The 11,955-nt window shown below is 34.7% G+C and overlaps 1 protein-coding gene across 1 annotated transcript; it reads left to right on the top strand.

The window, feature by feature from the left end:
* The first annotated feature begins 3,963 nt into the window (after nt 1–3,963).
* On the top strand, nt 3,964–6,270 carry LOC136984927 (glutathione peroxidase-like). Its single transcript, XM_067282068.1, has 3 exons — nt 3,964–4,307; nt 5,708–5,851; nt 5,919–6,270. The coding sequence occupies exons 1-3, from the start codon at nt 4,002–4,004 to the stop codon at nt 6,114–6,116; spliced, it is 648 nt and encodes a 215-aa protein (XP_067138169.1). The 5' UTR covers nt 3,964–4,001; the 3' UTR covers nt 6,117–6,270.
* The last annotated feature ends 5,685 nt before the right edge of the window (nt 6,271–11,955 follow it).

The following is an 11,955-nucleotide window of genomic DNA, read 5'->3' as shown; positions in this document are numbered from 1 at the left end:
TATTTACGTTTGTTTTAAACTAGCGCGTGTTTTACTGTTTGCAGTGAAATTTGTAGAATAAAATATAATTTTTTTTTTTTTTTTTTTAATTTAAGCTTCAATCGATTAGTAATAAATTTCAAAAATTTACTTTTTAGAATTTATGTATTAATAAACCATCTTACGCCTTATTTTAACTATAAATGTGTTCCGATTCTGATAGAACGCTCTTTTTTTTCCGACTCCGCTCCACGCCATGGACACAAAGGTATGGGTTCTGCTAAATAAGTGGCCGGGGCCCGATATATTCGGGACAGACCGCCCCCCGAATTATTCTGGAGTAATAAGGCCTAAAAATAAATTATATGCACTTTATTATGTTGTAAAAGCCTATTTGATTGTAATTATGAGTTATTAAGTTTATGAATTTTTTTTGTATGCAACCAATATGTTAATTGAGATGGAAAATATTTTTTCCTTTGTTTGAAACGAAAATAGTCATGCAACTTTGCATTTGACTATCTGATTGCATAGGAAAAGATGAGGTACGGTACATTGAACCAGAAAAGCATTTTAAATTATATAAAAGTATATGAATAGATCATACTTTTTAGAGATCTTAGACTTTAGATTTTGCCTTTATATGAACTAAACGTCGAAATATAATTTATTAATTGAACAGAATTATATTAAAAAGTAAAAATTTTAATTTATATTTGAAAATTGAAAATTGTATTGTATTAAAACTGCATTGAATTTTATAGAGAAAATTTCTGCCGAAAATAATTAATTCTTTCACATTCCAGAAAAGCAATTAAATTAACTTCCACGTTTTAAATTTTTTGAAAGTTTTCTCCGGTGTAAAAATGAATTTATTTTCTTTTTCCTATTAAAATCTCATCAAAAAATCATTTAGTCCTGAAAAATTCTCATTTTTAAATTCTATTTTTCCTGGAAAATTTTAATGTTAACTTTCCTGTTTAATTAATTATTTCATCCTTTATGCATCTTCAGATTATCTCGTGAGATAATTTATATTCTATATGTAATTATGCGGTGAATAACTTACCCATTCTCCTAGCAAAATCAACAGTTAAGAATTTTTTCCACAAACATTTACTATATTTAAATTCAGCACTTAAATGTACCTGTGTCTACTATTTTATAACAAAAACACATTTAATTTAGCTGCGTTAAAATATATTAAATTTATTCTTTTAAAAATGGCGAAATTTACTGTCTGAATCGATGATATATTATCAAGAACAATAATAGATTTTCGATATTTTATAGAATTAATGCATTTGTTTCTATACAAAGATTAAATGTTCACACAAAGAGAACAATAAGCATCTCAAAATATACACATTTCTGTTGCAACTAAGAAGGTAAATGTTTTTTCAAAGCTGTTATTAAAAACAGGAAAAAATCAGGTGTTCACAACTTTCTCTATAATATGTATTGTTACTTATTGTTATTTCGCATCCAAGTGGAAAATTTTACGGGAAGAAAAAACGAACATCAATGAATTAATAGTGAAAAAAACAGTTTTGCTAAAATAATTATTCTATAGACACGTAAACAATTTAGTAAAAGTGATTTAGGCTGTGTTCGGACAGGCTCTTCTTACGTTACGTTACGTTATGTCTGGCCAATCAAAGAAGGCGTAATTTGTAACGCCTTAAATAATGCCTTCTTTAATTGAATTTATAAAATTTTTGATTATGCCAATGTTTTGCTATTAAATTTTAAACTAGTATTGTGCCTATTTTGTGTCGTTATTTAATTTTATGAGATAGTTTTTCGATTCTTCGATCGGTTACAGGATGCTTCCTTCTGTAATAATCTTCATTAAAACCTACCAAACTTAGTGCATTTTTAAATCTAATCAGCAAATCTATGCTGGAAGCATATTTTAACAAAGATCTAGCGAAATAAGAACAACGCTTTAAAGTCAAGCCTTGTTAAAATCTTTGTGACGCAAGTTTTCGGTAAGTAAAACTTCTTTAAAATTGAAAATTTTCACATCGGTAAAGAGTAATTTAAATCTTTCATTCATCTCTGTCTAATAAACTAAAATTAACTCAGATTATTTTAAATTTCGAATTTTCTCTTTAGTAGTTAGTATATTCGTGACGAGATGTCGCTACATACTTTTCCTGTTAACAAGTCATGCCGGTCATCAAAGGAAATATTTGAATTGAAATAACGTAACTTCCGGTCTGTATCGGAAGTTCGTATACAGTTAATCGGGACTTCCTGTCTCTAAGCCTTCCGTATCTGGTCTCGACTTTCATTTATCCAACGCCGTTCCTGAAATTAAGGAAAGACAGACAGACAGCTGATGACAGTGGGAATTTATAGGTCTACAATTTATTGTTAAATTGCAGCCCAATAACTTATAGGTACTAAAGAGGCGATAGTCCGAAAATTTTGGGGAACAGACGGCCGGAAGTCGAGACAATTACGGTGTCAGCCTAGTGCTCTGGAAGGACCCGGATCGAAGCCGAAAGGACAATTCCGTGATTTTTTATGGGGTCTGTCCCGGATGGGCCTGTAAAAAGCCCTCTTAGAGCCCGCGGAGCGAAAAGAAACAAAAATAAATAAATACAGAATGCTATTATTCTTATATACTTTTATATTATATTAATACGGAATTTATATTTATTTTTGTTCAGTGAAGGATCTTGAAAAAATTCAACGATAAATTTTTATTTTATCATTCGTCAAAACAGAATTTTCTGATTTAATTTCATTAAGTTTTCGGTCTTTGTTTGTTAAGTTGCAACGCAACACATGGTCGATCTGCCTGGGGGTGCTTTTCGGGAGGTCTTTTAAGGGAAACTGGCCCCTATTTAGGCGTTACAGACGTGGAGAAACCTGGAAAACTCCACGTTCGAGGGAAGCGCGAATCCACGACCGAACTCCCAGTGTTCGGGGTACGAGGACTGCTTGGCCACTGGTGGGCCTCGGCTTCTGCTACGCTAAAATTTTAAAAAATAAATTCATGTTTCTATGTATTAAAAAAAGATTTATATAATAAAAATTATTTAAATAGAAACACAATATTTTATCTTAACGAACAAGGTTAGATCAGATTCTGTTTATAATGTTTATTTTATATTGTTTATATATATATACAATTTTTTTTATGAAGAACAATTTTTTAAGTTCACAAATGCCATTTTTAAATCTAACCAGTTAAAAATTATATTTAATTATTAATTAATAATATTTGGATAATTAATATTCGTGTTAAAGACTTGAAAGTTTATCAGTTAGAGCGATCGTAAGCAGTATTTTCTTGTGAAATAAACTATTGGATCTACAGTTCAAGGGAAGGTTATCGATCATTTACTTTAACTAATAAAATTGATATTATCGGCACGCTAAAACTTTAATTCCCATAAACTTAAATTTTTAAACACATTTAAATATTATCGGCGTGTAACTAAGCGGTGGAAATTAAATACAGGCCAATTGTCATAATACTGTATCGGTTGGCGCGTTATAACTTCGTGAGGCCCAAGCCATTTTTCTTCGGGGGGAAATATTTTCTTAAAAAAGATTGGTTTGGGGCCTCCTGTTGGTAGGCAATTGCCCTTTTTTCCATAGGATAAGGCGCCTCTGTACTGTATGTAAATTATTTTAATACATTAATAAAATGGCGACAGGATAAGTGTAAATTTTCAATAATAAATTGATAATTATGCTATATTTTTAGAATACGGTAGGGTGGGAGCGTTTGGCGTAAACAAGAAGGTACATTTATAGTTGAATTAGAATTGAAACTACAATTATTTAGCATAAAGTGTTCTAAATCAGTAAAAATTTATTAAAATTAAGCTTCACGTCTTTATTACTACGTGCATTTAAAATTGTTTATAATATTAGACCTATTTAAAAAGAAGATAGAAAATGATGTAGATGTATCACGGCCAGTGATGGTGATTGGATATTTTTTAGTTATATGAATCGCACTATCAGTAAATGTTAGAGAGAGGAGGTCAGCTTGCCCAGTCATGGGTTTATGGGCAGCTTTCCTATCCTGTGCGGTCCTAGCGGGACTGGGCTACGCGGATAGAAGGGTTGACAGTCGTTCGTGTTTCCAATCATCTTATAGTGAAGCTTCTATCTACAACTTCACAATACCGAACCTTTTCGAAACGAAAAACGTAAGTTTGTCGCAGTTTCGAGGTCAAGTTGTTTTAATCGTCAATGTGGCCACTTACTGAGGTTTCACTTGGCACTATGGGCAACTGAATGCACTACAAGAAACTTATAACGGTTTCACCGTGTTAGGTTTTCCTTGCAACCAATTTTGGATGGTAAGTTTACCTTTTTAATTAATATATAATTCATGCAAATATGATCGGGCAGTTAGGATATATTTCTACCTCGTATTTTTTTATAGATCTATTAAATAATGAGATAGAAGCGAAGAAGTTATTTATTTCTGACTGATAATTTAATACATAAGAAATTAAAAATTGGTGTAAACTAAGCTCCTTTTAAAATTTGATATATAACTAATCATTTATTCATCTATCCGTCTTCTAAGAGCAGTAATGACAAAGTAAAACAAATGAATAATTCTTTTTCTGGTTTATATACGTGATTAATTATTTAATTATTGCATACAATTACTATTATTATTATTATTATTATTGTTATTTTCTAAATTTATTCCCTTATTAATTTCAAAAATAATTTTATTATCTGACTACTTGTAACAAGCGTTTCAATTACATAATACGCACAATAAAGCTTCGATTATCCGAACTCCGATTAACCGAATATCCAATTATCCGAACCATCACTCGCCCTCCTTTCTCTCTCTCACCAACGTCACACTGCAATTCTCTTACGTCACGATCAGTGATGCCTATTTGCCGCGACAGATCCAAATGATCGGTAGGGTGTTATTCGCGCATTGATGAGTAAATGAATATAGTACGCGTACAACACTGCGAAGATACCCTGTAAATCCATTCTTTACGTGTTAATCCACTTATCCGAATTTTCCATTATTTAAAGCACCCGCAGAACGAATTCATTCTGATAATCAGAATTGCACTATATCGGATGTTTAAAAATCGGTAAGTGAAGAGAAAAAAGCCACTTAGAAGTGGTATATTTTTTCTAATAATTGATGTTGAAGTCCACAACTATCGAATTACTTCCATCTAACTTGAACGTAATCTTAATTTGCGATCTTCTTATCAATGGAAAAACAAAAATCTTACTCGAAAACATCCGTTCGAATCCAGAATAAGACCGCTCTTCAAGTTTCTTCTTTTCTTTTTCATTTCTTATTTTATTTATTAGCATTCAAATTAAATAAGAAAATACATAATTTAAGTGAAGTTATAATAATTACGCGCCATCGGAATGAACGAATACGTTAGTTTTTACCAATAATTCATGGTCACGAGGAAGATTTTTGCTTCCAAATGTTGTGATAAACTAACGTTTAAAGAATAAGACAGATTGTCCCGCATTGTTTATATTAAAGTTGGCAAATTTTTGGTTAGGCCCACAATTGGGCGGCCGAGTGGTGAGGACAGACCACTCCCAAAAATTCTTGGGATTCGATTCCGAACCTCCGCAAAGCGAAAGAATGACACCCATAAATTGTTAAAACAAATTGTTAATAAACATACTTTTTTAACCAAAAAACTTTTGATATTTTTTGATATTTTGAAGAATATTGATATTTTAACTTTAGCAAGAACCCGGAGGAGATGGCAAAGAGATCTGGAATGGTATAAAACACGTTAGACCCGGTAACGAATTTACACCGAATTTTCCAATTTTCAAGAAGATCGACGTCAATGGAGAGAAAGAGCATCCACTTTACACTTATCTGAAGGTAATTTAGGTATTATTTATTTAAATTTTATAACATTAGAGTGATACTAAATTATCTTCTTTTACAGAAATTCTGTCCTCCAACCAGAGATTCATTTGCACCTCAAGAGAGGCTTTTCTACACCCCGTTAAACAGCAGAGATATACGCTGGAACTTTGAGAAATTTCTTATAAATCGTAACGGTAAACCCGTAACGCGTTACGATCCGAGCGTGCAACCTCAGATGATAGCTAGAGATATCGAACATCTTCTCTCATCAGAATAAGATAAAAATTATATGTATTTTTACTCTTTAGCTCTTGTTATGAAGAATAAATCAGCACCTGTCAACCGACAGTTGGTTTATTCCGATGTGTATATTTTCCAATTTAGTCTTGTGCATTCGACTTGATTGGGTGATTTACGTCTTGGAAGATAAAGAGTAAAACGCTTAATTGTCATCTATCATTAAGCAATTGTTTAATATCTTATACATTTATATTATTTTTCGGAAACGTAAATAGTTATATGGCTTATAAACATACTTTAAACTTTTAAAAATAACTCACGGCCAAATGTAATTTTAAATCCTGTTAAAATAAATTGATTTGTATATTTTTAAAGTCTTCATTTATTCTTTAATAAAATTTAAAATAATTTATCCGATTATTTTTCACGAGATTGAATTGGACTAATGATGGATTAGGCAACGCAACACACGGGCGATCTGCAGAAGGGGACGATTCCCGAAAAAACTTTTTACGGGCCATTTCTGAGCTTCAATTTTTTAATAATTACTTTTGGTTTTTCTCGCTCTGTGGGCGCTAAGAGGGCCTTTTTTCATAAAATTGAAAGACGATTGTAAACATAAATAAACTTATAACGACGGCCGGATGGCCGAGCGGTCAAGGTTGCAGCCTACCGCTCTGGGAGACCCGGGATCGAATCCGAACGGGTCGAAAATCCCCAGGAATTTTCGGGGGGTGGTCCGTTCGGATATGTCGGGCCCCGTCCCTCACCACCCGGTCGCCCCATTGTGGGCCTGGCCGAACCCATAATGGGCCTTCTAAAAAGAGGCCCTCTTAGTGCCCACAGGGCGAAAAGAGTTAAAAAAAAATAAAAAAAATAATAAACTTATAAATGTTATCCAATATAGAGCTTGAAAGTCGCGATTAAGTTCATACGAGAGTTTCTCAGCAAAAGAGTAATTAGAGAAACAGTGGCGTAGCGAACATAACTGGGGCCGGAGGCATAACTGGCGCCCGACACTTTATTGGCGCCTCCTCCCCTCCCCCTCCCCCTCCAGAAACACATAGTTTGTCTTGGAGACCATTTGGGCGCCACTCGTAGAGGGGCGCCTGGTACATGATAGACCCCCTTGCATCCCCTCGCAACACCACTGTAGAGAAATTGGAAAGAAATGGTAAGTTTGAACCAGAAGCTGGTATTGAAGATCGTCAGGATCCCAGCATCGAAGCACTCGAAGTGACAATGTCACTTCGAGTGCTTCGATCTATCATCTAGGGGTCTATCATGTACCGGGCGCCCCTCTACGAGTGGCGCCCAAATGGTCTCCAAGACAAACTATGTGTTTCTGGAGGGGAGGGGGAGGGGGGCGCCAATAAAGTGTCGGGCGCCAGTTATGCCTCCGGCCCCAGTTATGTTTGCTACGCCACTGTTTCTCTAATTACTCTTAGAGTGGATAACCGAATTGGAAGACGCTGAATTATTAACATAAACAGTAACAAGCTGTATTCAAGACACCCGAAGACTATGAAAATGGGAAAGGCATAAGCTATAAAAAATGGCATCGTACGTTACGCAAGGATCTTCTAACTCTCTGATTCAACGTCAGGTTGGTGCTTCCACAAGATAGCGCTGGTTGCACTCGGGCTAACATGGCCTTTAAAACGAAGAATGAGGTTTGGTCAACATGGGACGTGGTTGCACGGGTCAATGCACAAATATCGTTCATTAATTTCTTTTATATTTACAGAATAAGCTAGAAGTTACGAAATTTCTGTTGTTTGGGGCCCCTCTGGGATTAGGAAAAGGGCAACCGAAACTAAAAAGAGGACACGTGCCCCAATGTGCGGGCGCCCCTGGCTGTAAGCCGTAAATCATTCTAAAAATGGGTTCCATAGTTTAAAATGGAAAATAGTACGAATAAATTAAGGTATTTTTTCAATTTTTACTCGCTCGTCTTCTGGTTCAGGGGAATAGACCCGTCTCCAAAAATTCAGGTCTTCAAATAAACTACGAAATACGTACTGTACCTACGTTTTAAAAATAACTCCGGGTTTAATCGAGGAATTATGAAATACGTACTGTACAGTACAGTACATGTATGCATGTATGCATATACATGCATATCGTAAACAAGATATAGGCTAGTGTAAGAAATTTTTTAAATCCTTTAATTGTTAATAACTTATTTGTTTACTTTCCTAATTTTAATTTAATAATTTTATAATCCGCAGTAAATATTACAATAAAAATTAAATTATCCATTTCTTAGGCCAATTTTTATCTGATAATATCTTACAGAATTATAGACTGACGAACTTAAAGTTAATTTCAATTATGTTCCAATTCAAATTGTATTGTATTTTTTACGTATTCACTGTAAAGTGAACACTATATTCGACATTTTAACTAATATCGTAATAGCCAAATTCTCAAACTAATTAAATATATAGTGTAGGCCTATTCAAAACACGAATTGTTATCTAAGAACTAATTGATTAAATGTTATTAATAACTGTCATAGATATTAGTTAAGGCATAATTTAAGTCCTCATCTCCATTATTTATTGTGCTGTACAATAGTATAGACGACACTGGCAAGTATCTTTTTCACGAGATAAAAATGTTTTCGTAGGAAGTTCGACCGGAAATTCTGAACATATCTGTTAAACAGCAAACACATTAACTTACGAAAAAGCTAGTAGGCTCGTTTGGTTTATTTGATTACGGCAACGTTACAAGTGGGCGATCTACCGAGGGGGAAAGCCTCCCAGAAAACTTTCTCAGGAAAACTGTCCTCTATTAGATGTTACAAACACGAAGAAACCCCGAAAAATACCACATGACCAGTCCGTCGATACGCGAACCCCCAATCAAATACCAATGTTCGGTGGTTTTTATCCACCAATAACAGAATGAATAAAAACCACTTTTTTATTGATTAAAATTTGAGTTAATCATTTTACTTGCAAGATGCGTTTCGAGCTTTCGGGAACCTTTCGTGGATATTCGTCTCGGATGTGTCGAGTCTAGGGATTGCAATCCAGCAGTGTTTTCAATCCAGCTAGATTTTTGCTGGATTGAAATCATTCCAGCTGAATCCAGCGCGGATCCAGCGCGGATGTATTTTTGGTGCAATAAAGTGTTATCTATCTATCTATCCAGCAATTTATGGTTTTTTTAAAGAAATAAAACATTTTTTTAAATACTTAAGAAACTCTTATTATTTAGACTGGTCACTATAATCAATAAAACTTCTTACACATTTAGGTAGTAAACTTAACTTTGGTTCGGTTTAACACTTGAGATAGAGATAATTAACTTACCGTATTTTACGGACTATAAAACGCACTTTTTTCTTCGAAAAATTGCCTCCAAAATTCAGGTGCGTCTTATACTCCGTAGTGTCTTATAGGTATTTAAAAAAAAAAAATTGCTTAAAAATTAAGGTGCGTCTTATAGTCCGTAAAAATACGGTAAATGTTTAGTTAGATTATAATTATAATGTAATCTTTAAGTTAAATACAGTGAAATCTCGGTTTTGTTGACTTCGGTTATCGTCGATTTTTTCGTGAAAAATTTGTCTCGGATTTCGTCGGTGTGCCCACGCGACCTTGCCGAAATCAGAGGGCGACTCACGTTTTCCTCTGCAGTATGGCGTTGTTTCTCGTTGTGCAAACATTAACCCGCACGTCTAGCGAAACAATTCGATTGCTTTCATTTCCTGTTCGTCGTGGTGGCTCGTGTCTCGTTAGGATTGGTCGAATCTGGACCAATATGACTGTTCCGTACAATCCGTTGGATTTGAAAGAGAGAGCTATAGACGAGCTGGGACGCTGATTGGAAGACCGCTGGCCACCGGCACGCATATATAAGGACAGTTTAGGCGGGAAAATGGAAGCGGCTTTCGTCCGGTTAAAGAGAAGGCATCGTCTCGCCAACGACAGGAGTGATTCCCGAAAGTGTTAGTGCATCGTAAGGTGTTTTTTTAAACGAAATTATGTGTAATACGAACAATTAGCAATCATTGGCACTTTGGTTTCGGTCGCAATTTTTTGCACATCAAGTTTAGTAACTTGACTCTGTTAGCTCCATCATGGGACCAAGAAAGTTTCCAGAGCCAGCAGGCCTTTGAAGAAGAAGGCGAGGAACACGATTGATTGAAAAAGGAAATCATAGAAAAATATGAGAGCGGCATTAAGATTGCTGAAATCAGCCGCATGTACGATAAATCGCCATCCACAATAAGTTCCATTGTGTCGAAAAAGGAAGTGATAAAGGAGGCTAATGTAGCGAAAGGCGTAAGTGTACTAACGAAACAGAGATCTCAAACAATTGAAAACGTTGAACAGTTATTATTAATTTGGATCAAACAAAAACAGTTAGATGGCGATTCTGTTTCGGAGACAATGTCGAATAGCATTTAACAATAATTTCGATCGTTGATTCCAACACTCCTCAGTCTTTCATACGCGAAGAAGAGTCTTCAGAAGGATAAACAACATGTTAAATATTCATTTATTTATTATATTAATCTTATATATTCATTTTATGTTCATTTCTTATTGTTTTTAGTACTAAACACTATATTCATTCTCTAAAAAATGTTTTTTTGGTGCGTATTTTGGAGTCTCTAGAACGAATTAGTCGGATTTACATTGATTCCTATGGAAAAATTTGTCTCGGTTTTCGTCGGTTTCAAATTTTGTCGATTGTTTTCGGACGAATTACCGACGAAAACCGAGGTATCACTGTAATAGCAAAGGTAATACAACTAATTAATTTATAATAATATATTATAATAATGTAAGGACGGATAATCAGCGGCTAAGAGGCTATCAGTCTTACCAGTTTTATTATATAGGCTCTACATATCAGTCTGTAGTTATTTGTAAGTAATTTAATTATCAGTGTTAGTAAAGTAGTGAGTAAGTAATTAGTAGTAGTCTAGTAGTTAGTTATTATTATCACAATCATGAATCACATACATTCATATCATCATATATCTAAGATACTGATACTCATTAATTTAATTAACTATTTAACTAACTAGGTAGTCTCAGTCTCTCACTAATTTTCACAATAAAATTGCCTAGCCTAGTCCACTAACCACTTATAGAATAAAAGTTAAAAACTCTTACTTAATAGAATTAGAGTAGAAGTTGTAAAATATTAGTCTTGTCTTGAATAAAGTATTTTAAAGGATTAAATAAAATTAAATCAATCACTTCTGTTATTTTTTTTTACTTTTCTGGAAGTAGGATCTCAAGAAACAAATGGATGATGGTATTGTCTCCCAACCTACTTCTTAATGAATTGTACATATATATCCCGCTACAAAGAAGGCCCTTCCTGCTTCTACAGTAGTTAGTTTCAGGGTCATCAAATAAACATAAATCGTTCCGTCACGTGATTCATTGACGTCACAACTGACCGTAAATTAGAATTATACGCCAGGGCTAGGAGAGGAGTTACTTATTTTATTTAGTGCGAAGACACTTTATTTAGCGAGAGCGGAAAATAAACTGGCAATTAGATCAGCAGAGGTAAAAAGGCGGGCGGTGCGGTATAGAGAGGGGGTGTAGCACGTGCCACACTGAACGACAACGTCATTCTTGCCGCCGAGCGATAGCGCACGTAGCAAAGCGGCAACGCCGACAACGTAGACTTTTGCGCCATTATTTAGAAAGTTAATTGAGTATTTGCGGATCCAGCAGGCCGAAGAATGCGCTGGATCCAGCTGGATTGCTGGATGAGGAATCCAGCAATTGCAATCCCTAGTCGAGTCCCGTCCCTCATCATCCACCGCTTCTATTGTGAGCCTAGCCAAACCCTAACCAAAGCCTAGTCAATGGGTATGTAAAAAGGAAAGTGCCTAC

This window comes from Centruroides vittatus, unplaced genomic scaffold (genome assembly GCF_030686945.1).
Source record: "Centruroides vittatus isolate TY-2023 unplaced genomic scaffold, ASM3068694v2 contig_941, whole genome shotgun sequence".
NCBI classification, from domain to species: Eukaryota; Metazoa; Arthropoda; class Arachnida; order Scorpiones; family Buthidae; genus Centruroides; species Centruroides vittatus.
Note: the sequence above shows the minus strand (reverse complement) of the source record. Positions and strands in the feature narration are given on the sequence as shown.